At 50.1% G+C, this 26,550-nt stretch overlaps 1 protein-coding gene across 17 annotated transcripts; it reads right to left on the bottom strand.

Moving 5' to 3' along the window:
- IKZF4 (IKAROS family zinc finger 4) lies at positions 1 to 26,526 on the bottom strand. 17 transcript variants are annotated; one of them, XM_082421798.1, is made up of 10 exons: positions 25,724 to 26,526; positions 22,306 to 22,383; positions 17,615 to 17,666; positions 12,195 to 12,288; positions 10,660 to 10,764; positions 8,730 to 8,990; positions 7,775 to 7,942; positions 4,982 to 5,143; positions 4,472 to 4,603; positions 1 to 3,838 (listed from the first exon to the last, which is right to left on the bottom strand). In XM_082421798.1, the coding sequence occupies exons 3-10, from the start codon at positions 17,633 to 17,635 to the stop codon at positions 3,078 to 3,080; spliced, it is 1,704 nt and encodes a 567-aa protein (XP_082277924.1). In that variant the 5' UTR covers positions 17,636 to 17,666; positions 22,306 to 22,383; positions 25,724 to 26,526; the 3' UTR covers positions 1 to 3,077. The 17 variants fall into 17 exon arrangements, with proteins under 17 accessions (XP_082277924.1, XP_082277920.1, XP_082277922.1 ...); XM_082421794.1 differs by lacking the exon at positions 12,195 to 12,288 and adding an exon at positions 16,398 to 16,496; XM_082421796.1 differs by having other exon boundaries at positions 4,994 to 5,143; positions 17,615 to 18,431.
- Between the last annotated feature and the right edge of the window lie 24 nt (positions 26,527 to 26,550).

Raw genomic sequence — 26,550 nt, forward strand, 5'->3', positions numbered from 1 at the left:
TTAAATTACTCATGTTTATTTATAACAGACCTTCAGCCAGTACAGTACAAAACTTACAGTAGTATATCTCCGTTACACAAATATTTACTTACAATATATTACATATACAAAATGCTTTGCAATAAGTCTCAAAAGCTAGTTTAACTCCCCTTGAGAAAGGAGAAAAACTCTTTAAAAAAAAAGGTGGGGGAAGGGGGAACCAGAGGAAGAGGAGGAGGTGAAGGGGTAAGGTCCAAGGAGACACCAAGCATAGGCTACACATGAAACCCTGGGAGAGAGAGAAGAGAGGTGGTATTGCACTTGCTTCTGTGTTTTATTTTTTTTTTTCTTTTTGTTCTTCATAACTTCTGATTAAAAATATATATTATATATATATTATGTACACAAGGAAAGAAGCTGCCGGAAGTATTACAAAATCCCATCTGCAGCTTGGACACTGACACGAAAAAACAAAGGTCTGGAAAAGTGTCTATTTAGAAATTTTTTTGTGTGGTGTTGATTTTAAATATCAATATAAAAGGAAAACACCTCTTTTCTCCATGTGGGTTTCAATGTATTTTTTTTCTTTTTCTTTACTATTTTTTTTATGCAAAAGGTTGCTGGGAAAGAACATGAGGATGTTTGAGGTTCCAGAGCTGGAAGGCTCTAGAAAGTAGGATTTTGTACCTAAGACCCTGGTTAAAGTGCAGTGATGGTCTGGAGAGAGACAGAGTGCCCTTCTCTCCCCTCCTTAGCACCTGGTCTTGCCCTTCCAGTCTCTGCTCTCATGGGCTCAGAGTATGGCCTCAGAGCATAGTCTTTCATGTTCCAGGAGGTTACAGGTGCCAAAACTGACTGGGGGAGGGGACAGGGCACCCTAAGGCTCTGATACCCCAGAAGGGACTAGTCCTTATGAGGTATCACCAAATACACAGCAGCAGAAGAGATGGTGAGGGCAGGTCTAACAGGAAGGGGCTCAATAACCAGAACAGTTGAGGGGAACCCCAGATATTAATGTCAGCTCTGCTGCCATTCTGAAACAAGGAGCCAGTTCCCTGGGGTGTTCTCAAGAAGACTCTCCCCTTCTCCAGAGACCACTCTCCTCCCAGATGACTCCCCGATCCTCTGCCCTTGGCAGCATCTGTTTATTGCTAAATTGTCAAGGAGGAACAGTCAACATACAGTGCCCCTCCTTGACAATCTGGTTCTCTTGGGGAGACCACATAGTGGGGGAGAAAAGGAGGAAGAAGAGAAGTTTTTTAGGGTCTCCCTTCCCATAATAGGGTAAGGTAGACTCTCTTAGAGCCCTTAGAGCCCCAATCCCAGGGTCTGTTCCTTAGCCAACCTTTTACCATCCCCCTAAATTATCCCTGATAGGGAGTGAGAAAAGTAGGAGGCAAAAGAGCCAATAAGGAAAGGACATGTGGAAAGAAAGATGGAAGGGAAGAGAAAAGGGGGGAGAGAGAGAGAGAGAGAGAGAGAGAGAGAGAGAGAGAGAGAGAGAAGGACCAAGTGTTACAACTTGTGAGGTGTTGTGTTTGGTTTTTACTTTTTTTATCTTTAAATATAGAAAAACAGGCTTTGGTTTGAATCTCAAGGAAGCAGAGAATGGGATGGCTGTGGCCTTGGGCAGGGAACTCTTGTAGAAAGAGATCTCCAGTTGCAGTGGAGCTGTATCTCCTCCTGCCCCCTTCTCACTAACTAGGTTACCCAAATAGCCAGGGGTCTCTGCAGTAGCCAGGAGAGTGCCCCCTCCTGCCCTACATCTGGGAGCTGAGTGTAGAGGGGGCAGTAAAGGATGACCCCCCCAGTTCCGTTATGCCCATCCCATTCTTGCTGGGACAAGAGTGGAATGGGGAGAGGGGCACATGCCCTTGCTCATCCTGGGATAATTTTTGGTTATACTGAAAATTAGGAGAGAGAAAAGAGACAGCCTTTTCTCCCTGCCACTGATCCTAAGAACAGGGCCCAGGAGCCCGGGAATGAGAGGGTGAATCCTGCTAGGGGGAGAAGAAGAAGGCAGCGTGACGCGGGGGGCTGAGGGTACCCCCTTGTTATCAGGCAGCAACTCACCAGTTTCTCATAGGACAGGGACCACAGGAGCCCCTGAGAGCCCAGGAAGGTCACTAGAGTGAAGAAGCTTGAGAGGTGGGAGAGAAAGAGAAGAATTTTGACCCATTCCCTTCCCTGGTTCCCATTTAGGCACCTGTGGCTCCAAACGTGTCAGAGACAGAGGACTGCTGACCTAGCCTTGGCCCCTGAGAATATAAAATTGGGGCACTCCAAGGAGAGAAAAACCACCACGGAGTAGACGGGCAGTTCGAGGAGAGAAGAGAGAGATATCACATCCTAGAGGCAGATCCTGAATGTGGGCTTTGGGGAACTCGTATTACTAGGGGGATGTCAAAAGGACCCTCAGTCCCATGGTGCCTGGGGAGAATTTCTTCGGCCTCTCCTCCTTCCAAATGAGGGATTTCTTCATTCGATCAGGAGTAGTGCAAGCTGCCTAAAGTGAGAGGGCACAAGAGGTATGGAGTACCAGGTTGAAGGGTCCCAGAGAGGAGATATAATGCCACAGAGCTAAGGTAGGTCCAGAGGGAGCTATCAGCATCAAAACTGAAGAATCAGATAATGTAAAAGATGAGGACTTAAATCAAGAAGCTCAAGGTCTCTTAGCACTAAGAGGAGCTTCCTACCCCTGGGGCCGTTGGAGAAAGCTGGATCAAAGAGAAAAATTAGGCCTAAAGCAGAAGGGGACTGTGGGCAGGAAGTGGGGTGTGGTAAGTGACTGATATAAGTTAAAAAAAAAGAGAAAAAGAAAACTCAACAAATTATATTAATAAATAACTCAGTGAGTATGGTGGGATGAGAGGAGAGGAGAAAAAGGAGAAACATAAGCAAAAGACCTGTTTCATCACAATGCTTAGATCAGTCAGGGGAGAGGAGGAGCACAGGTGAGGAGGGGTCAGGGTCAAGTGTGAAGTCAGGTAGCCAGTAGCGGGGCTACACAACCCAACTCCTTGGGACGTGATGGGGACAGGGCTAGACTCCTGTAGGTAGGGCAGTGGAGTGGTGGACCGAGGGGGGACGCTAGGTCGCTAGCCCACCTTGTGCTCCCCCCGGACGATGTGGGAAGAGAACTCGTACCGGTCCTGGCTGTGGTAGCCACAGATGTTGCACTCGAAAGGGTCTCTGAAGCCATGGCAGCCCATGTGGATAGTGAACATGACATGGTCCAGGAAGAGGATGCGGCAGTGCTCACACTTGAAGGCCTTCACCGGCTCACCGCTCTCGCCCACCACCCGAAGCACTTCCTTGGAGGGGCCTGGGGTGCCCCGCAGTAACCCCTCCTGTGGCTTGGGGTCCTCTTTGGCGTAGGCAGGACTGGGCCGGCCCACCACAATGGTGGGAGGAGGCTGGGGTGGGGGACCCTGAGGGAGGGAAACCACCGCCCCAACCCGATCTTCGTGGTTGCTCTCTGTATCTGTGGAGTCCTGGCAGCCATTGCTGGGGGACGCCCCAGGGTCAGTCAGGGGGCCTCGGGCCCGGTAGAGGAGGGGACCTCCATCAGCTAGATCCTCGGGTCCCTCACCTGCTTCTCGGGACCCTGGAAGCTCCAGTCGACCAGGGAGGGGCTGCATCTGAGTGTAGACAGAGCTGATGACGGGCGTGAGTTCTGAGATGCAGTTGGTAGGTGGAAGGCGGAGGGGACGCAGATGTTCTGCCCCCACAAAGGCCAGAGAACCTCCAAAGCCAGGCTCCAGGCCGTGGTGTGCCACCAACTCCACATCCTTCTCATAGCCACCCGAGTTCACATCATAGGGGAGGTCCGAGAGGCTGAAGCGCATCTGCTTTTCGCCTGTGGAGAGGAGGGTCTCAGCAGGGCTGGCTTCGGATAATTCCTAAGCTCCCCCAGGATTACTTCTTCATTTTCTTTCCCCTGGGGATGGCTGTAACATTATTCACCACCCCTCATTTACTTCCCTCAAGGTCAGGTCCTGTGTGGGGCTTCTCCCTGACTCTGGGCTATAATCTTAGGGAAGGACTCAGTCCCAGCCCACTGGTCTTGAATACTTCTTTCGTTGCTCTCTATAAAGCTCCAGGTCCTTAGAGAGCTAACGACCAGGGCCAGGTCGGGGGACCCCATACACACCTCTTCTCTCTGACTCTAAGGGTCCTTCACTCAGCCCCTGTAGACTGAAGTACTTACTATTTTCAAAAATTGGAAGAGCCTGAGCCCCTGACCCCCTCCTCTTACAACCAACCACCTGGAGAACCCTCAACTCTGACCCCTCTTCCACCATCACGAGGGACGCTCTCCCTCTCCACTCCCCTCCTGTTCTGGGGATAGATTCTGAGCACCAAAGACCGCCAGACCGCTTTCTTTCCCCCAAGCGAATCTCCAGACCCAGTTGGTCTAATGGCTACCAGTGCTCAGATTTAGATGAGCTGTGGCTTAAAGCTGATGTCTCCTCTCCAACTGGACTCTTACCTACAAACTTCTGGGGAGTGGAACGCTTGCGTTTGGTGAGGCTGTTGGCCAGACGATCGATGAAAGTTGGCCTCTCAGAGGATGAGTGCAGCATGGAGTCTGGCACCATCTCCAGGTCCCGTATCTCATCACCTAGTGGGAGGGAGGTGGGAACAGGTAGGAGCAGCTGAGTAGGGGTAGCAGTCTGGCTTCCTGCCAGCTCAGCTCCTGGCCTCACCACAGCACATTTCTGATAATTTGGGGACAATTAAATACATGTGGCCCTTGATTGTATACTTCCTTGTACTCTCTCTCTCCCATTAGACTGAGGACATAGATCAAATCCTCCCCTACCTCTGGATCTCCCTGCAGTACCCACCACAGGGCTCTGCACCAACTGCGGTGCTCGGCACATTTACTGGGGTAACTGTCCCTGTTCCATAGACCCCATCCCTTTGTGGGGGTAGGTGCTGGGATTGCCCTTGTCCTGCACTCCCTCCGGCCTTGTTCTCAACTCCCCGATGGTCCTACCTGCAGGCTCACCTGACTGGCCAGCCAGAGCTTGGGCTTCAGTGCTGAGACTCTGTAGGTAGTTGTGGCACCGCTCCTTGTGCTCCTCCAGGGTGCCCTGCTGTTTGTAGCTCCGGCCGCAGTAGTTACACTTGTAGGGCTTGCCCACCGTGGGAGAGGAGACTGTGTAGGAGAGAGAAGAGAAAGCACTGGAGTTACTTCTCCCTGTGCCCTGGCTCTGCAAAATCGCCCAGGAGCAAATGTGCACGGGCGTGAGGAGGAAGGGACGTTGCTCAGTCGAGTTCTTCTGCTTGTCTTCCTTTCCCCAACTTCAGCTGCAAGCACGGACAGACGACCAAACCTTGGAGAAGAGGGACAACGGGCAGCTATGGGAGGAGAGAGGGGACCCAGGGCACATAGCTTTGGACTGTTGGTGGGCCTCAAGATGGCCAAATTGTTGTTCAAAGGAAGGGAGGACCCAGGGACTTTGTAGGGGGTCATCCCTGGCAGGCAGGCTGGCCCCACCCCAGGATCTCAGAGTCTGGGGCCCAGACTGTGGTTTAACCTTTCCATGTGGCAGGCGGGTATAAGTGCTGTTTATCAGACAAGGGGATTTTTTGCTTACGAACTATCTGTTTCAGTTTGGAGGAAATTGGTGGGCTGGAGTGAGAGAAACAAGAGCCCTTAGATCTGCCAATGTGGGGAGGGGCAGTTTTCACTGACCTTTACTTGTACTCTTACCTCCATACCTGGCCTGGTTTTACTACTCATTTTTCTTTCTTTCTACACTGAGATACCAAGAGAGCCCTAGAAAAACCATCACTGATAGAGAAATTCTGAGAAGAGAAAAAAAGAAAAGAACAAGAGGAAAGTAAAGGCGAAGAATAAAAGGAAGAGAACACCAACTTTGGGGGTCTTGTTTTAAAAAATAAAGAACAGGTTATAAAGATTTTGTTTCCACTCAAGAAAAAAAGGTTGGAAAAACTGAGATCAACACTTCCTTTAAAAACTTGAGAGATGATATTTGTGAAAGTATCTTGCTACTATTGAGCAGGGACTCAGGAGAAGGTATCTCCAGGAGGCTGGTAATTACTACCCATCCCCCAACGCCTAAACTGGGCCGAGTCTCAATCAATCTACTGCCATTTTGCTCTGGCACTGTAAATCCGAGTGTTTGGGGGATGAGATGAATGCCGTGGTCCTCATCCATCCAAGACTCTTGGGGAAATGATCTAACATCTAGGGGAGGAACTCCTTTTTTCCTATAGTGTGGGCTGTGACAGAAAACATCTCACAGAGATGGGATCCAACAGTTTATGTGTCCGCTTCTGTCCCTAATAATCTCCTACAGAGCAGCATCCAATATCCACCCAGCTGGCCCTGCTGTTTTGGTAGGAATTCTAGGGGGCCAAGCCATCCTTGTCCCAAACCAGCAGGGGGAGCCACCCCTTCTCCTCAGAAAAGGAGCACAACTCTCTGGCACCTGCCCTTAACGGGATTCCAGCGAGGCTGCACAAGAGCTCTGTGATAATAACATCTACCTTGGAATCGTTATGAAGATCACATGAGCGAGGAGACACACGTGAAATGCTCTGTAGATTATAAAGCATGAATCAATAATGATCTTTCTCCCTGGTTCTCCACATACATAGCGATAAAGAGGTCCCAGCTCCAAAGTGAGAGAATCTAGAACAAGGTAGGTGGCTGGGAGAAGTAGAGGGTGGTGAGGTGATTGCTCTGTCCCTTTTAATCCTGGCCTAGGAGAGTTTAAGGGAAGAGAAAAACAGCAAGGAAGGTTTCCAAGGACAGACCCTACTAATTCTTTCCCCTCTGCCCTTCTTCCTTCCTTTTCCCAATCTTGAGCTCCCTCCTTCCTGCCAGCTCAGCTCCTGGCCTCTTCCCAAGTCCAAGCCAAAAGCTTAAAACTCAGCAAAATGCTTCAAAAGTGCTATCCGTCTAGCTGATTCAGAAAGACGTCGACTCAACCCACCTTGGCTGGGGCTAGGAAACCTGGTTAGTCCAGTTCCCTGGCACTGTTCCAAACACTGACCTCCAGGCACCCTCTGGGTTTGCTGTTGCCTCTGGGAAGGTGACAACCTCTTGGGATGGGAAACAGAAATGGGATACTCTTTTCCTAGGCTTCCTTTCTTCCAGTTTGGGAGGCCCACGGAAATTTTCAGAAACCAGCAGGAAGTCAAGGGGAGACCAGACAGAGTGGGGAGATGCAGATGGTGACAGGTGTGGGGCCTGGGGCACACGGGAGTAGAAGGAGGGGTTTCCCTGGTGCTCAGCAGTGGGGGGTGACGGGGCCCAGAGGGTTCTGGCATCAGCGTGAACTTTAAAACCCAAGTCGGGGGACTTCCCTGGTGGTCCAGTGGTTAAGACTCCGCGCTCCCAACGCAGGGGGGCCTGGGTTCAATCCCTGGTCAGGGAACTAGATCCCGCATGCTGCAACTAAGAGTCTGCATGCCGCAACTAAAGATCCTGCATGCGGCAATGAAGATCCCGAGTGCTGCAGCTAAGACCTGGTGCAGCCAAATAAATAAATAAATAAATAAATAAATAAATAAATAAAAACCAAGTCAGGGAGGGTGACTGTTGAGAGCCAACAACATCACCCAGGCTCCTTCTTGCTCCCTATTACAGAGGATGGCAGATGTAAAATACCCCATCAAAGAGCCCCAAATCCCCCATGGGGCCTGCTGCCCTGCTCTGTGAGTGCTCTGCCCTCCTCAGTGGCAGACACTGTAACTCCCCCAGTACAAGAGAAGTGGCTGAGCTCTATTTGCTGGGTGTCCCGGACAGGTCACCTACCCGAGTGTGTGCGGAGGTGGCCAGTGAGCGCATCACGCCGGCGGCAGGCGTAGTTGCAGAAGGGACACTTGAAGGGCTTCTCCCCAGAGTGCAGCTTGATGTGGCGCAGCAGGTTGCCCTTCTGGGTGAAGGAGGCACCGCACTGGTTGCAGTGGAAGGGCCTTTCTCCTGCGAGTGGAAGACAGAGCCCAGACGACCGGGTGTGAGGAACTGTGAAGGTTAAAACTAGTCGCTCACGCTCTGCTTCACCCCACCCGGGGGAAGGAAGGTGCTCAGAACACATTTCTGAGAGGCAGGGCTGTGCCACACACACAAATCCTGCTTTATAAGGACCCCTTGGGAACAGTCTCACCCTGAGATGTAGACTAGAGGTGTGTGGCAGGGGGAAGGGCGCCAGACCTGGAACTCTGGGCCAAAGACTGTTGTTAAGAACTGAGCCCCGCAGGGCCCACTCTGCCCCAGAAGTCCGAAGCCCAAAGCCCAAGAAAGCTGGGAAGAGGCTTCTGTGTTCCTTTTTTTTAAAAAAAAAAATCATGAGACAGGGACTTCCCCGGCGGTCCAGTTGTTAAGACTCGGCGCTTCCACTGCAGGGAGCAAAGGTTCGATCCCTGGTCAGGGAACTAAGATCCCACATGCCTCGCAGCACGGCCAAAAAAAAAAAAAGAATCATGAGACAGAAGGGCCCAAACAATACCCGTTGGACTATAGGACCCTTCTTGAGGCTACCACACCTTCCCCTCTGTCACCTCCTGAGACAAATACCAGCTTTCCTTCGTAACAACAGCTGAGGAAAGTGCCAGGAAGTACAGGTGTTGAGGGAGTCCGAATTTCATCCCCAGACTTTTTTTCATCAGCTAGAAATGGTGCTGGGAGAGACCCTTCCCTTCCTGAGGCTACCCCACTGCGGCATAGCCTCGCAGCACGGCCTCTGCCTCGGGGCACCTGCTGTACTCACCCGTGTGGCTACGCTTGTGCACCATGAGCACGTTGGGTCCGATGCAGACCATGCCACAGACATCACATTTGAGCTTGCCATTGGGCAGCCGGATGCCACCGGGGGAGTGAGGCTCTGGCCCGCTTCCATCACAGTAGCCCAGGGGCTCCGACAACGAGTCTTCCACGATCACACTGTCGTCCTTTTCCAGGAGCCGCTCATCCGGCCCGAGCAGTCTGCTCGACTCCTCATCGCTGTACATCTCCACCTTGATGGAGTTGGCTGGAGGGTGGGAGGGTGTTTAGGATACAGACAGGCAAAGTGCGGAACCTGCTTGTGGGCCAGAAAGGCCCTCCTAAAGTCGGAAAGGCTGTCTCCAAGCCCTGAGACATTGAGGCTTTAAAAGAAGCCAATCCGGGACTTGCCTGGTGGCGCAGCGGTTAAGAATCCGCCTGCCAATGCAGGGGACACGGATTTGAGCCCTGGTCCGGGAAGATCCCACGTGCCGCAGAGCGACTAAGCCCGTGAGCCACAACTACTGAGCCTGCGCTCTAGAGCCCAGGAGCCACAACTACTGAGCCTGCGTGCCTAGAGCCAATGCTCTGCAACAAGAGAAGCCACCACTATGAGAAGCCCCCACATCGCAATAAAGAGTAGCCCCCGCCCGCCGCAACTAGAGAAAGCCCGCGTGCAGCAATGAAGACCCAACACAGACAAAAATAAATAAATAAAATAAAATAAAATAAAATGAGCCAATTCGGGACTTCCCTGGTGGTGCAGTGGTTAAGAATCCGCCTGCCAGTGCAGGGGACACGGATTCGAGCCCTGGTCCAGGAAGATCCCACATGCCATGGAGCAACTAAGCCCGTGCGCCACAACTACTGAGCCTGCGCTCTAGAGGCCGTGAGCCACAACCACTGAAGCCCTTGCGCCTAGAGCCCGTGCTCCGCAACAAGAGAAGCCACCGCAGTGAGAAGCCCGCACACCGCAGTGAAGAGTGGCCCCTGCTCACCACAACTAGAGAAAGCCCGCGTGCAGCAACAAAGACCTAACGCAGCCAAAATAAATAAATAAATAAATTTTTTAAAAAATGAAAGAAAGAAGCTAATCCCCTAAGTATCCTGGGTGGTGATATGGGGTCCTGCTGGGACCTGAAACAACCTTTTCCTCCTATTCCAACCACCAGGCAAATAGGTTTCAAGAGAAAAAAAGTTGGGGTACATGGGATGTCTTCAGTTACTGGGGAGAGGAGGAGACTAAAGGGAGCTTTTTTCTCCACTCTCTTGTCATTAGGAAAGATGTCTGGCTTGGCCCTGGGCAGGAAGCCAGCAAGTAACAGTGGCGGGAAAATGGTCCTAGGAAGACCAAGACGGCGGGCTTAAGAAAGAGCAAAGCTGGAAGACAGAAATGGCTCACACTATCCTCCTGCCCCATAGGACCAAACACCTCTACTCCCCTCCGTAAAAATCTGGAGAGGGGGATGGAGGAGGGAGGAGCCATGGAGGAGAGAGCTTTGGCTCTAGCTCTGACCTACATTCCTGGCTATTCCAACCATTTAGAGAATGTCACAGATCCAGGGCCAGCTGAGGAGGGGCAGTCATGGGGACCCTGTCTGGCAGGAGACCAGGGGGTGGTGATGGGGGGATCCTTCTCATCTCTATTTCCTAACTCCAGCTCACGACCATTTCTATCTACTCATTTCTCCAGCTCCAGAATTTCTCTTTGGAGCCTTTACCTTAATCCCACCCGTGCCTCTTTTAATTCCACCCTAGTCACTAGGCAGTGACCATTCACTCTCCTCTCAGAAGTCAGGGAAACCCCAGACTGAGCTCCTGAGTCCTGTTAGAGACTCTGAGCCGGAAACCAGAGGAGGGCAGCGATGGGGAAATGGCTGCCATGGAAGGCGAACTGAGGGCACCTAACGCCAGGGAGGGCAGGAGGCTGCACTTACCACTGAGTGAGCGGCTGGGAGAAGAGTGCTGGCTGTTGGGGCTGCTCACTGAGGGCCCCACTGGGGCCCCGAGGAATTCCTTCTCCAGAGATGAGTCCCCGCTACCTTGGAGGAGAGAACAAGAGGGGAGGTGAAGTTGCAGCGCGAGCCATTTACTGTCCATTGCCTAATCTCTTCAAAGTTCAGTTAAGTTTCACAAACGTTTATCTCGTAGCCATGTACAAGGCAGTGTTGTATGCCTGGCACCACACCTTGTGCCCTCGCCAGCCTGGGTGCCCGGTGCTGACTTCCACGAGCTCAATGGCTGCGCCTTGCCCACCCTACCTTCATCTAGGCCTGAGGGGAAGAGCATCATTGCCTGACGTCCACAGGAAGCAGGGCTGGGGCTGGGCGGGCCGGGGTGGAGAGGAAAATGGGGGCCTCAGGAGGGAGGTGGTTCAGGACAGACGTTCTTCCCTACTGTTCCTCTCCGGAGCCCCTTACACCAGGTTCGGGATCTGCAGGAAGGGCAGCTGAAATTGTCCCTGAATCTAATGATAATGATAGTAATCATAATAATAGCAGCTAACATTTTAATTAAAAAAATTTTTTTTTTATTTTATGGCCACACCGCACGGCATGTGGGATCTTGGTTCCCTGACCAGGGATCGAACCCACACCCCCTGCATTGGAAGCACGGAGTCTTAACCACAGAACCGCCAGGGAATTCACAATAGCAGCTAACATTAATTGAGTACTTACTACATGCCAGGAATTGTTCTATGCACTTTAAATGAATCATCTCATTTAATCTTCACAACAACTCTGTGAAGTAGGTGCCAATATTATCTTAATTTTACAGATGAGGAAACTGAAGCACAAAAAAGGCTATGTTACTTGTCTAAGGTCAAGTAGTGGTGGAACCCCAATCTGATCACAAACAGTAAGTACCCATGCCTTAACCATCACCTGTATAGCTAACTGGGAGTCACTGTTTCAGTAGGGAAGAGCTGGGCCCATTCGACTTTCTAAAATCAGCAAAAATGTGGCTACTCTAGAAAGCCTCCATCTGATATGATTCCAATCACATATTTACTACTTGATGTTCCCTTGACAGTGAAATAATCAGTTTATTCTCAATATATTCATTTTAACTTGGTCACAAATTGCTTTGTAAAAATGTTTTTTAAGAGTGTCATATGTTTTTAAAAATCAGATAACACACCTGAAGATACGAATCATATCTTTAAAAAAAATCCCTCCTCCCCACAATCCTCTGCACAAATATACAGGTGAAATAAAACACATGTAGATAAACACACACAGACACGGACACATACCACATATGCAGATACACATAAAGAGAACATACCTATTGGGAGAAACATAGTCATAGCCTTCAACATTATCTGCTAACATGAACATGCATAGATGTGTGCACACAGGCCTAAATATGGAAGACAGACAGAGAGAGAGAGAGAGACAAACCCTAAAATTCATCCCTAAAGTCCACCTATTAGTATTTTACCCAATTTCCCAGCTATGCACATACTTACTTTCACAAAATAAAGATTCCATTATAAAATGGTTGGAGTCTTGGGCCTGAGGCAAGAAATCCGGAACACACCCTCCTGAGGGATCCCTCTCCAGCTTTGGTCAGTGGGAAGAAAACAACCACTCAGGACTTTGGGACCATTTCCCATTCATATCCTCTACTAAAAGTCCCATTTCCCCCACTCTATCCCATCAAAGCCTGAGGAAATTTGTTCACTACCTATCGAAGAAGCCTTATGGCTTGAAACTGAGGTTCCCCAGCTGGGGTTCTTTAGATGAGCCATGGTTATCTAAAAAAAGTTGCCCCATATCAGGACCACACACATATCGTGAAGTGAGCATCTCAGAGTTGTGGGTTGAGACTTGTAGACTCAGACCCAGTTTTAAAATATGTCCTTTCAACTAAGAGTAGTGTTTGCTAAGGTTAGAAGGGCTGAAAGGTTATCTTCTCATTCCTTTTCAAATGTTAGTGCTGACTTGTCCTAAATCACTGGATGTTAGTAATGGGGGAAGAACAGGGCTCTGGGCCCTGGCGCTGAGTCCTTGACCCTAAAAGGATGAGTGAGCTTGCTGGAAATCCATTGCTGGTCCCAGCCTACCAGGCTGAGGCTGCCTCTTGGGGCCTGGGGCTTGATATATGGGGAAAATATCCTTAAAGGGATATCTAGGGACACTAAGGGAAAAACACCCTTTGTGGCTCTCCCTCTTAAGGCCTGGGAACAGGAGGAAGAGCAGTTACCGCCAGAGTCACACCAGTAGTTCAACGGGCTCTTTGATGCCGTTGCCTTCCCTAGGATAAAGGTAAGAGGCAAAACAGGCTCAAGTCTACTTTTATGGGGCTAATACATAAAATAAATCCATTTCAGGGGTCAGAAAGTCTTTTGGGGCTCTAGGGATTTTGAGTTTTAGCTGGAAGGTGAAGAGAACTGGAGTCAGATTTAGGAAGTTCAGCAGTTCCTCTCTCAGCCCCAGAAACCCCAGTGAGGGAATTTCAAATGCCTGGGACTCCCAAGAAATCCCAGACTGTCAAAGCCAAGAATTAGGGCTGCTCTCAGGTCTCAGAGAAATTTTCTTGGTCAAAGTCATCACAGATTGGCTGAACCCCCAGAGGGCAAAGCCAAATCATGAGGTTCACATCAGAGGAACCAGGAGGTGGGCAAAGGGCATAAAAGCAGGAGGGAGAGAAAGGAACCAGAGCAGCGTCCCACCAGCTAAATGTGTTTCCCACGTTGAGGGGGTCCAGCCCTCCGCTCCTGCTGCCCTTCCTCCATCCCTTCAAAGAGTGGCCACCTAGGGAAGAGCCGTGAGGTCCGAGAGCCTCCACACTTCTCTGCAAGGGACCTCATCCTAACCGCCTTCCTCTTCTTGACCATGGGTTCCAGGGGGCAGGATGCTAGACTGCTAGCAGGGAAGAGTGGGGTCAGGAGCAAAGAAAGACGCCCATCCCCAGCTCTATTGTGGGGAGGAGGCTGAAGCCCCTGGGATCTCAGTTCCAGGCTGAGGCATCTGCTGCCAGGGCTCCTCTTTACCTCGATTCTTTCTATTGCCCATTCCCACCCCAGCCTGTCTCGGCATTGGCATTTCACCCCAGGCAGCTCTACATCTGTCCCCAAGGCCTAATCAAGATGTCACCATAAGCTCCCACTGTCCAAGTCGCAGCCTTTGCTTAGCAACACCAAACACCATTTCCCATCCTCCGCAAGTGTAAGGAGGAACGCCCCCTCCCCTGCTACACACACAGCCCCCATCCTCTCCCTCTCCTCAGGCTTGGGAGTTGTTACTGAATTGGCTCCCTAGCCCCAGCACCCCCCTTCCCCCCTCCACTAGCCACCTTCTGCCTGAACTTACATTATCCTTCCCTTGCCGGTGAGACCCTGGGGTGCGAACGCGGCCGCCGCCTTGGAAACGGCAAGGGAGTGCGGGTGGTGTGTGCATGTCTGCGTCTCGGTGGCAGGCAGGGGTGAGCCCAGCCACTCACCTTCCAGGAAGCGTGGATTCCTGGAAGTGAGGGGAACCGCCGTCATTTCGCAGGCAGCGGCAGCGGCACGGTGAGCAGGGGCCCACGGCTGCAGCCAGCAAGAGCTCAGCCCAGGGTGTGTGTGTGAGCGTGTGTCTGTGTGTGTGTGTGTGTGTGTGTGTGTGTGTGTGTGTGTGTGTGAGACAGAGAGAGAGAGAGGGAGAGAGGGAGAGAGGGAGAGAGGGAGAGAGAGAGGGAGAGAGGGAGAGAGGGAGGGAGAGAGGGAGAGAGGGAGAGAGAGAGGGAGAGAGGGAGAGAGAGAGAGAGAGAGGGAGAGAGAGAGGGAGAAAGCAGGAGCAGCACAGCTTGGATGTGCCTGGGGAGGGGGCTGGAGAGAATGTGTATGTGGTGACGGGGGCTAGGCTACAGCATCCCTTCCTCAAGCCAGTGAAGGGCTGGGGTTGGGGGGGGTCCACAGGGAGGGAGGCAGATGCCGTTGCCCTCGTGCCCAGCAGACAAAGAGGAACTGCACAACAAATGCCTGAGAGAGACAAGAGTGTGTGCAAGAGAGAGAGAGATGGATGGGCCCACAGGGTTGGGGGAGAAAGGGGGGCCCCCAGGGAAGGCCCAATCCTCTGCCAGCTGGGGAAGCCAAGGCCTCAGAGGTCATGGGGCCCAGGACAGCGGGCAGCTTCAAGGCTCTCAGATCGGCAGAGAGCCCCTCCCCCACAGAACTCAGGCTCTCCGTATCCCTCCTTTCCTTCCTCCTCCAGGAGGGAGGTCGCTCTCCAGATCTGGGGACTGACAGCCTCCCCCTTCCCAGCAGCCGGAGGGCCCTGCACAGTCTGATCTCAGGCTCGTGTTGCTCTGTGGCCCTGAGCCCTTTCAGATTCCAGGCAAAGTACTGGTATAGTCTCCCCACCTCCCCTCCCCTCCTGTGCCCCTGGGGCCCCAGCAGCCGACAGCCCTGGCTGAATCCGCCCTCTATCAAGACAAGGCCTCTGCTCCCTTCCCTTCCAGAGGAGCTGCTCACTGACGTGCTGACCTACTTTGGAAGACTAGATTTTCTGATTCCAAGAATTTGGGGGTGGGAGGGGCCGTGAAACTTTGGGCTGTCTACCCCTGGATCCCTTTCTGCCAAGGTTCCCTTAAACATTTCACAGTCCCAGAAAACTTGGGACAAGCACTGCTCAGTCAGTTAATTGCACGAGCTGCGTTTGAGCAACTCAGTTTCCCTTGAAAGATAGGGAATGGGGGTGGGGAGAGCACCTGTGTGGTAAATTAATGGATTCCTCCTTTCTTCCCTCTCTTCCCCAGGAGGGAATGATCTGCACCTTTAGAAAGAGATAGGGGAAGAAAAGGTGGATTTTCTGAAATAGGTTCTGTGCGGTGGGAAAATCTCTTCGAAGAACAGGAGAGATACCCCTTCATCAACTGGCCAGGCAAGTGAAGGCCCCCAGGTGTGGAGGTGGAAGAGCGGTGATGACCGTGAGGGGGCCGCCGCGCACTTTAGGAGGGGTGTACACTGCAGCCTTTCCCCCTGCTTCCACATCAGTCCGGGAGAGAAGCGTCAGCGACGGGCACTCAGGCAGCCCTCCCGTGAACTGTCTCAGCCACGCCCAGTCCTGCAGGGGCTGCTTTTCAGTGCTAATGTTAACCCTGCCTTGATTTTCCCCTGTGCCTCTCTAAGGTGCAGTAGCTGCTGACATCTAGAATTCTCAGAACACAGATGAGGGGTTTCTGGCCTCCACTTTCATTCAAAAACCATCCTGTGCAGAGGACTCTTCTTATCTAGGAAGTGCCACCCTGCTGAAAGCAGGGAAAAGCTTGGTTTCATAGCACAGTGAAGCCAACACCCTCAGAAGTTTTCCTCTAATACTCAACATTCTCCAGAGATAGGACTGAAAAGAGCTCCATGGGATTTCCCCAGCCAGCTTCCTAGCCTCTCATTTGCCTGCCTTAGGGCAGGGACTTCTCCATCTGAGTGTTCCCCAGCACCAACGCAGGGTCCTGAGAACAGGTGTTCCTCAATAGTGGTTTTCTGAATAGGCTTAACTGAGCAGGAGGTAGGAGGATTGGCTGGTTCCTCAGAAAGGCCATGACTTTAGTTCCAATAAAGTCTCTTTCAACTAAATCAGTCCACTTGATCCCTGTCACTCTGTCCAGCATGTAACAGGTATCAAATGCCTGTACCCATTCCAATGCCTTCCCTCCTTAAATGAGAAAGGGGTCAGAGTCAACTTCTTACCTTGACATTATGCAGGTGTTGTCAATGACTCTCATATGTGTGTCTGACCCATCTTGCTATCTCCCTTAGCGCATGCCCATAATTCCTCCATTGGTCCCACTTTAAGGTAAAAAAATAAACTGTAGGTCATTTCTACAATGGTGCCTGGATTACTGATGGGGATACGCATCACCTCAAAACCCAATTCTGGCTTCCCTTACCTCTTACAATCATTTCCTGCCCTAACATTCTAATGGTCCAAAAAATGATTCCTTCCATCGTAGAGACAAACTCTGTCTTAGGCCCTTTCCTACACCCTCAGAGAGAGCCGGATGAAGTTCCTCATTTCTTTTCATCTTGTGAAACTCTAAGAGGATCCTGATTACTTTCATATCCCTAAAAGCCACCCGTACTACAAGCAGTGATCTCTTCTGCCTCAATAAGAGTATTTGGCAGGTATAAAAAGCTACGACGTTATGATCACGGAAAGGATTGGGGGAGAATTGGGCTCTCTACCTCTCCTTCAAAGGTGTAAGCTCTTGGCCCACTGGCTGAATTCAGACGATAGATAAATTTGGCTTCTTGCCCCATGGAACATTTTTTTAAATATGGAGTTACTATTTTTAAATGGAGACATTTCATATAAAATCCTGATTTCTGATTTCTTTTGAAAAGCTAGAAGTTTGGGCCATACTGGATACGCATTCCCACAGGGCGATGCCTGCTGGACTCTGCAGAGCTCCTGCTCCTTGAGGTAGGACATGTGCTCTCCAGTCCAGGACAGTCCCCATCATTCTCTTCTGCTCGTTATCCAAAGCCAGTTCACTCTTTTACATACCCACCTGGCCCCTGCAGGCCTCTGAGGTTTGAAACCTGACTCTGCTCTCTACCTGGCTGGGACAGGATGTCATGTTTAGCTGGTGACCTCAGAGCACAGAAGAAGGAATCTTATCTTCCTTCTGTCTCTTTGTTTCAAATCAGTCCTCTCTCTAATAGTCTCCACTCATATTCCCCTCCTATTTCCTTCTCCTACTCCTATCCTCCAAGATGTCTGGGGAGAGAATCACTTTTTAGGGAATGTAAAATGACCAAAATAAATGCACACCACCAAGAGTGAGTGACAGCTCTGTGACCAGGGCACTCAGAGGTCCCGTGCTAGGCTGAAGGCTCTCCACTCTGCTCCACAGGAGAGCATCTGCTCCCAGCCCCTTACAAACAGAATGCACAAGAGGGCATACCAGACATATAGGAGCGGCCATTGCTGTCTTCTATGTCCATCTTAGAGAGATTCTGCTGGAAGAGAAAACAACTACTATTAGAAGCCAGATCTGGAAAGGGAGTAGGTTTCTCTCTGACATTCTGGAGTTAGCAAGAACCCTAAAGGATCACTTAAGTGTGCTCTGACCCTATCCTAAAGAAGCAAAACCTCATACTTTGTCCCGGAGAGAAAGACGATGTACCCTGACTTACAAACCCCAGGGTCTCCGCCAACCCCCAACTTCTGCAGGCTTCCCCAGTCTCTCGGGTGGAAACACTGTCTTATTCTACACTGGTCCCTGATTGTGTTGTTTGGAGAGTAGACCCTCTCCCTGTAAGTGGAGCTGATGGTGTAGGAAAGGAGACAGGTTACAGTTCAGCTCTCATGAGGCAAAGAAACAACCCCATAGAGGCTCTAAACCTTGTTAAGGATGGGGTAGTAATAGGAGGAAGAAGCTAGATGCGGTCGTTCAAGGGATACTTTTTTGGGTGGAAGGAGGGAGGGGGACAGGAAAGTAGAAGATAAAGGAGAGCAGCCCACCTCAAGTTCAGAGAGGAATCCTCTACTGAAGGTGTAACAGTCAAATTAAACCTTTAAGTGTTTCCCCCCTTACTTCTTGTCGATTACTTTGCTATGTTTATTTTTTTAAAAGGGGAGTTGGGGTGGGAACCTGAATTTAAAATGCGGGTTAGTCTATTTGAGGGAAGGCAAACAGTAATTGGCAGTAGAGTATTAAACAATCAAGAACTGAGGATAATTAAAAGTGATAATTTGTTGCAATGAATTATCCCAGGAGCCTGTGGGAGGAGAAAAAAAAAATTCTATTTGGTGGAAATTTACATACATCCAAAATTGCTTTCACCAGTCATCTCATGAAAAATAAATACCCCAGGGGCAGATTTTGGGAAGCTAGAGTGGGGCAAGGGAACAGCCTGAGCTGCCACCCAGATTCTTGGTCTCTTTGAAGGATCTCACTGAGGCAGATGGATGGAAATCTGGTTTGCTGGTAATACTATATTGATAGAGGTGGGGATGGGGGCTCTGGAGGGCACACAGGGGAAAAGTGTCTATCACCCTGTCTCCCTCCCACCACACTCCAAGTCATTCTTGTCTAGTGCTGGGAGACATCATACTCTAAAAAGTCTCATGAGAAAGCCTGACACACGGGCTCTCCTTCACTTTGCAAAGCAGCTCTCCCTAGATTTCATTAGAGAGATTTCTAGTCTCACCTAGGACGCCTGGGTGTGGAAGAAAAAATTCTCCAAGTTTATTTTCAACTCCTCTTTTCTTGACATCCTCCCCGGGATGGACTGAGCTTTGGGACCAGACTGCTAGACCAAGCCACAATAAGAAGCGGTTCCTTGAAGGTTCCCTTAGGAGCAATGATGAGAAGAGCCCAAGTCCACAGTGGTTAGTGAACTCATACCCTCTGGAACTAGCCATAGAATTTGCGGTGGTCAGAGGTGGAAATACGAGGGAACGCGGTCTGGTACTCATGGGGTCCCTTTCATTTCCGAATCATTAGCTCCATAATTGCCCTTTGGGATTTTGCAGAGCTCAAGATGCCACATGTGACTTCCCTCACACACATCCCCCACCCCCCAATGCAGGAGAAGCAAGAGTGAGTAGGTTTTTCCCCATTTTCTGCTTGGAGAAACTGAGGTTCAGAGCAGCTAAGTGACTTGTCTCAGGGCTCATACTGAGCCTGGAACAAGGAAAAGAACCCAAGTCTCCTGCCTCTCTGAGGTGTGCTTCCTTTCAAAAGCCAGGGTACTCAAGGCCTTCGTGGATCTTCTTGCTTTTCCCTGGTTCTAACATCTTTTCCTTTGGTATGATCCCCGTGGGAGTGGGGTTTGTTACTTAAAAAGTAAGAGCAGGGACTTCCCTGGTGGCACAGTGGTTAAGAATCCACCTGCCAATGCAGGGGACATGGGTTTGATCCCTGGTATGGGAAGATCCCACATGCCGCGGAGCAACTAAGCCCGTGAACCACAACTACAGAGCCTGCGCTCTAGAACCCGCGAGCCACAACTACTGAGCCCGTGTGCCCCAACTACTGAAGCCTATGCGCCTAGAGCCTGTGCTCCACAACAAGAGAAGCCACCACGATGAGAAGCCCACGCACCGCAACGAAGAGTAGCTCCCGGTCACTGCAACTAGAGAAAGCCTGCGCGCAGCAACGAAGACCCAACGCAGCCAAAAATAAATAAATAAATTTATTTATTTATTTAAAAAAAAAAGTAAGAACAAATTGAGCAGGCTCTATGGGGAGAAATATCCTAATGCGATTGTGTGTGTGTGTGTGTGTGTGTGTGTGTGCGCGCGCGCATGTGTGTGTATGAACGGGGAGCTAGACAAGCACTAGGTGGGCAGAATTGTTGAAGCATAGCATTCAGCTATGCTGAGTACTGGCTCAGGAAGTGCATCTCATTCTTGGACACCTGCCCAAATGGCCCCAAAACAATTTCGAGAAGGGTCTGAAGGAGTTGTTTTCTGAGTTGGACTTTGTTCCTAGAAACTGAGGAACTGAGCTCTTCTGCTTCTTAATTTTTCTTAACAGGTGCTCCATGACACATCTTGGGAAAAATCAGTCTTTAGCTGTCTCCAACTGGTCTAAATGCCAAGTTGGTAGCCCTGGGAGTGAGACCGGACTGAGATTCTGCTCTTCCCGATCCTGGTATTCCGAGAGCCAGGAGCACATCAGGAGATGTACTTCACTGTTTGCTCAAGTCTTCAGGCAGCATATCCCTCTCCACCTTCCCACTCCCTGCCCCTCAAAGCACCTTCTCCCCTGCCTGGCCTGCCAGGCAGATCTTAGTGTCTCCTTAGAGGAACTGGGTCAAATTAGGCAGTGCCAACTGGAGACACACCACAGCGGGAGGAGGCATAAAGAGGGAGAAGCTAGTGACACAAGACAGGTTTGGTTCAAAGATCTCAAAAGGAAACTGGCTTTATATCAACATAGACACCATTCAGTGATGGACGTAGGCACATATGTACTGTAAATTCAGTTCAGTGAGCTGAATACAAAGCAACTAGAAACAGCCAGCCTCCCAATTCAAAAGGAAGTATTTTTATGAGGAGGGAGGAAAGGTTGGTCATTGTAACCTGAGACAAAGACTTTCTTCCCTGTTCTTTTGAATGCACCTGGCACCATAATAAGAATCCTCCATGGCCCTGGCTTTCTTCCATCAACATGATATCGCATTTAAACAGAAATGGGCAGGAATGGGTATCCCTTCCAGACAGAAGATTTCCCACCACACTTCCTGAGAAGCAGCAGGTGAGACCAATCCAAGGTCTGACTTCCAAGGTTAGGCATCAGTTACCACCCTCATCTCCCCATCTCCACAAAAACGTTCCCACAGCTCTAACTATTGGTGAAAAAAATATCAGAAAGTCAAGTTTTCTCTGTGAAGTGGCTCTGAAAGCCTGAAAGAATATGGACATCACAAGTAATTAAAGCTCTTCAAATCCTCCAGAGAATCCTGTTTGATCCAGTGAAACTCCAAGACTGGAATTTAAAACACAGTCCATGTGGCTTAGTGGGTAGAAAGGTAGTGAGGAGGATGTCGTTGGGAAAGAGGGTGAAAGTGGAGAGAGGGCCAAGGATCCAGGCCATCCTTTTGGCTGCAATAGGGAGGAGGGGAGACTTTTTTCTCTGGTCTCTCTTAGGATCTGGGATCTGAGGTGGAGTCCAGTGATTTTTAAAAAAAATTTTTACTGGGGTATAGTTGATTTACAATGTTGTGTTAGTTTCAGGTGTACAGCAAAGTGGATCAGTTATACATATACATATATCCACTCTTTTTTAGATTTTTTTCCCATATAGGCCATTACAGAGTATTGAGTAGAGTTCCCTGTGCTATACAGTAGGTCCTTATTAGTCATCTATTTTATATATAGTAGTGTGTATGTGTCAATCCCAATCTTCCAATTTATCCCTCCCCTCCCTTACCCCCCTCCCCCGGTAACGATAAGTTTATTTTCTACGTCTGTAACTCTTTTTCTGTTTTGTAGATAAGTCCATTTGTAGCTTTTTTTAGATTCCACACATAAGCAATATCATATGATATTTGCCCAGTGATTATGAACAAGACAGATCTTCCCACCTGCCTGGGATTGAGCAGTGCAGGTACTAGAAGTGGACCAAACCCAAGCATCATCCTCTCCTGTCTGTGCCTTCCTGAACTGAATGAAACCTCAGCAAAAAACATGTTGGAATCACAAAGCTGGCTCTGCTCTCTATCAGGACTTTGAATAACTGGGGAGGGGGAAAGGGTAAAGGGTTGAGAGAAGAGGTGGAATTAGGTATTGTCTGCAACCTGACTACACGCCGCTTTCCAGGAACCAGACCTAGACATTGAGCGATTTGCAGCTCTGAAGTGATCTTTAGGGTCAACCTAGTGCTCTCTGAAGGAAACCCACCAACCTTTTCTCAGCTTATGTGTCTGTATTTACAGCAGAAAGATCTGACTCATTTTCACCAGGCTGTAGATAGTGACCTGTTTACTTATAACACAGACGAGGACAGCTCAGCTTCATTATCCAAGTGCTTGGGGAGCAGTGTGGGGCGGATGAATTCTCAGGTCACCCTAGGAATGGCCAGTCTCTAAAATAAGAAGGGGTAAGAGCTGGAAACACAACACCTGGGCAGTGGGAAAATATCACCTCATTGTCTCCTTTTAGCTCTCAGTTGGATGCATCTTTTCTCTTGTTCTTTGTGCTTCCCTGGCCTCCCCACGTAGACTGCGGAAGAGAGAGAAGGCTAAGGTTTATGGGTGGGAGGAGGAACAATCTCACCCCTCCCATGTCTCATTTCAGAACTAAGGAAAGGGCCAAACTAAACAGTTTAAATCACCAGGTGTGATGCACATGAGATGATACTTTCTGGGGCTTTTGGGTATACCCTTGAGTATATAAGCCCTATGTTTATAGAAAGGCTCCACAAGGTCACTGCTGTTCAGCTGTACCTTTTGGCAGGGGTGGGTAAAGTAGAGCAGGGCAGTTCAATTTGAGTTTTATAATAATAAGTTTTGAAGCCAAAGATGCCCAAAACAGGGTTTACTATCTCAAGTGAAGTTTGAAATGACATGGAAGTCTCAATTAACTATTCTGATTGGGGTAGGGTGGCAAAAAGGTGGAAGAGACAGAAACAATTGCCTTTGGTGGCAGTCCTGGCCAGAAGTCCCTAATGCATGGTGACCAAAAGAGCTCACTGTTGTTTGGGCCAGGAAGATGTTTTCAGGCTCCTCTGCTGACAACGAATCTTGCTCTGACAATCCAATTTAGTAAGCCTCTGTTCATTTGGAGGGCCTGGGGCAGGGGTGCTCCAGGACCTGGGGAATCTTGGAGCTAGAATGGAGTTGAGAGATGATCTCCAATCTCTTGGTTTTTAACAGAAGAGTTAAACTCAGCCCAGAGTCACCCATCTGGTTAGCGATAGAAGTAGGACAAATAGAACCCAGGTTACCAGCCTGGGCTTCTTTCTACTACAGCACAAAATCAAATCTTGCCATAGCAAGGTCTGGGGCTCCTCTGCTTGCTTTCTTTCTTGGATGATGAAATGAACAGTTTTGGGGTCTCCATCTTAGTGACTTAAGTCCTTGAACTACAAACACAGGTCTATGGATGGGAAGAGAAATAATCCTCTCCCTCCCATGTCTGTTTTCAGAGATTATGGGCCTGAGGAAAAAGCCAACCTAGACTCTCACTAAATCTCTTTAATGTAGGAACAGGGCTCCTTGGCTCAAGGATTAGACCAGCATACGTATTCCAGCAGAGTCTGCAAGGTCGATGACCCTTGGGGGGGACCAGGCCATTCATATCAGCACTACCCTTTCTTAGATGCTTTCCTCTGAAAGACCTTGAACCTGTCTCTGTTTCCAATACAGAGTCCCCAACTCTTCTGAGAAAAGGAGGCAAATCAAACAGCCTGGAATTCAGAGCTTTCTCCAGCAGGGTCAAGAGACCAACAAAGGGAGTCCCTCTGCCTGTGGCATTGTCTATACCCACAGGGTTCCACACTCTTATTTGTTCCTACAGAGCGAAATGAGGCTAGAAATACCTGCCCTACAATAACTTTTTTTTTTTTAATCAGTCATCAATTTTATACACATCAGTGTATACATGTCAATACAATAACTTTTTATTTTTCCTTGACTATTTTGTGTGTGTGTGTGTGTTGAGGGAAGAGAGATGGCCAGTCTGGGAGGAAATAATTTCTTTGTGGATGTTGGGTGGGGAAAGTAGGATAAAAGGTGGGATAATGTTCCTCCCATGCTGGGAAGTACTAAGCATGTACTAAGAGGAAATAAGGAATAAACTTTCAGTTGCATTTTCCACTGGAAAAAAGTCAGGACTTATTTCTGAGCCAAGTCCTCCAAACCTACTGAGAGTAAGGGGATTGCCCAGAAGCTACAATTGAACTAACTAACTGCACTCAGTGGGCAACAAAAACATTATGTTTTGTGCTTGAGACATCAGCATCTACTGAGTAGGACAAGATATAATTCTGAAGCTGCCAAATTGAGGGCAGCTCCCACCATCCTGGGGCCCACCCCAGAAGCTCCACTGAGACCTCTCCTGCTTCCCAATGGTAAGGCTATTTTCTTCTTTAAAGACTTTATTTTTATCTCAGGAGCCACTCTTTTGACGGTTCTCATGACCCAGGGAGCAGTCTGGATTCTCTGAATTAGGCTGTAAGTGGGGAAGGCTGAAGTCCCCCGCACACCACAGAGCAAGATTCACTGACCTACTGGCAGACCCATGAGGAGATGAGGAATTCCCGGCTGGGCATTTCACATACCCCTACCAAATAAGATGCTACACCCAAAGGGTGTCTGATTTGCCCTTTTATCTGGTCTTGTTCTCAGAATCTGAGTGGTCTTAAGTGGAAATATTCTAGGTAGTCAGACACCTGCTTTTATTGCTTCCTAAGGACATGGACATGTACCTTCACCCAGACAAAGTGAACAAGTAGCATTAAGGGGAAACAGCCAGGCCTCAATAGTCTGCTGCTTGGCCATGATTTCGGAAGGCCTAGAGCTGACCTATGAGCAAGTCACAACCATACCAAGCTCACCACTGATGCTTTGAGGGCTCGGACTGGGGAGACTGGAGTATAGCTGGAGCTATCAGACATGTAAGTGGGGGTGGATAAATCACAACAGTAGACAGTTTTGCTTATAGGAGAAGGGACTGAGGTGAAAGAAGGTGTGCAAACTTTGACACAGTGTGGTTGGTAATACATCAAATCTTCCCCATTAAACATTGTCACCAGACAGGACCAGTCATAATTAAAAAAAAAAAAAAAAAAAGCATAGAAATCAAACAGTGAGAATCTACAACTACAAGGGCGAAGACAGTAACTGGGGATGGGGCTGTGTGAGGAGATACAGGGAAGGCTGTTTTAGTTTAGACCTGCTTCCCAAGTCTGTTGTACCCTCTGGTGGTCTGCCCCAGGGCTTCCTCTGTGTTTCTTCCTTAGGGCTCCTACGCAATGAATCTCTTCCTTCCCAACCTTGCTTCTCAGGTTCCCTGGACTTCTCACCCTACATAGTACCCCAGACAGCACTTTTCGCTCCACCCTAAGTTTCTTCTCTACCACATGTTTCTCCCACTCTGCTCACTGCCTCCCAGTCTTCCCACTTAGGCCTATGTCTTTCTCTCTAACCTTCTTGACAGACACCTTCCCCCCACCCCACCCCGCGCCGCCTCTCGCTTCTTTGCCCAGGTACCCAGTCTAATTCGCCTTTCTCCGCCCTGTCCTTCTGTTCTACCCCAGCTGTACCCCACGAAGGAGCCTCGCGCACACCAGCTCCCGCCTGTCCTCGGTCCTCTGCCGTGACCCATCTCCCGCCCTTTTAGGACGCCTAGGTCCCTGCTACGTCCCCGTCAATCCCGTGGTCTCGCGCCAAACCCCCCATGCCAGCTTCCTCCCTTGGGCCGCAACCCACCCAGCGACCCTCTTCCCGCCTCGCCCCCGCCCACGTGTCCCCCTCCCTTCACACCCAAGCCCCTCAGGCCCCGCCCCCGGCGGCCGAGGCCCCGCCCCTCGCGCTTCGCCCAAACCCCGCCCCTCACTCACCTGAGGCAGCTCCGCGCGCGCGCAGGCTGGGCGGGAGAGGGAGAGGGGAAGGTATTGGGGGAGAAGGGGGCGGGGCGGCGGGGGTCCCCCACTCTGGCCCGGGCGGCCCAGTGCGGGGGGAGTGGGGTCACTGAGCCGGCCGCAACCGGGCCGGAGGCGGGACCCGGGCGCTCAGCGGCGGCGGCGGCTCCATCTCCATCAGCGGCTTCACCTGAGGAGGGACGGGCCCCCCCCATAAACCCCCCCAGCACGGCTGTCCCCCCTCCCCCGAACAACTTCCGGCTCCACTACCAGGCGACAGGCGGCGTGGCTGAACACCGAGCGCCCACAAGCTGGGGAGACAAGGGAGGAAGAGCTAGGGGAGAGTAGCCGAGCGCCGAAAGATTCAAGTCCTAAAGGCGCGGTCGCAGGCAAAGGGTAACTCAGTGACTGCCCCTTCATCTGCATCTACTTTGCAAACAAGGCCACGGTTGGACGCCCTAGTTGCCGTGGCACATCTGCCCCTAGTGCCAAGTTTTGCCTTTGCCGCCCCTAAGACAATATTGATTTTGACCTCTTAGTATTCTTTGCCTTTCCTGCCAAGTGCGTAGGAATTGTGTGGGGGAGGGGCTTAAGGATGCCAAATCAAAAAAAATTTCCTCTCTTGGGGGGTATCCTGAGGTCATTCACCTAAGTAGCCCCGCAGATACTGAGACTTAAGAGAAGGAAAGCCCAATCTGGACTTCCCTGCCCCTGCTTCCTTTTTCCCTTCCCCCCACTTTTTGTTTGTTTTGGGTTGTCTCACTAGATGTCCCAGTACCAATCAGTGCACCGCCCTCCTGCAACTT

Source organism: Balaenoptera physalus, assembly GCF_965194825.1.
Source record: "Balaenoptera physalus genome assembly, chromosome: 13".
Taxonomy (NCBI): Eukaryota; Metazoa; Chordata; class Mammalia; order Artiodactyla; family Balaenopteridae; genus Balaenoptera; species Balaenoptera physalus.

Excerpts from the sequence above, each read along its gene's own strand:
- IKZF4 (XM_082421797.1), bottom strand. The coding sequence starts at position 14,216 with ATGACGGCGGTTCCCCTCACTTCCAGGAATCCACGCTTCCTGGAAGGT. Across the intron at positions 10,765-12,194 it reads GGAATCTTTATTTTGTGAAA|GTAGCGGGGACTCATCTCTG; the intron begins GTAAGTATGTGC and ends CTCTCCTCCAAG. Across the intron at positions 4,604-4,993 it reads AGCTCTGGCTGGCCAGTCAG|GTGATGAGATACGGGACCTG; the intron begins GTGAGCCTGCAG and ends CCCTCCCACTAG.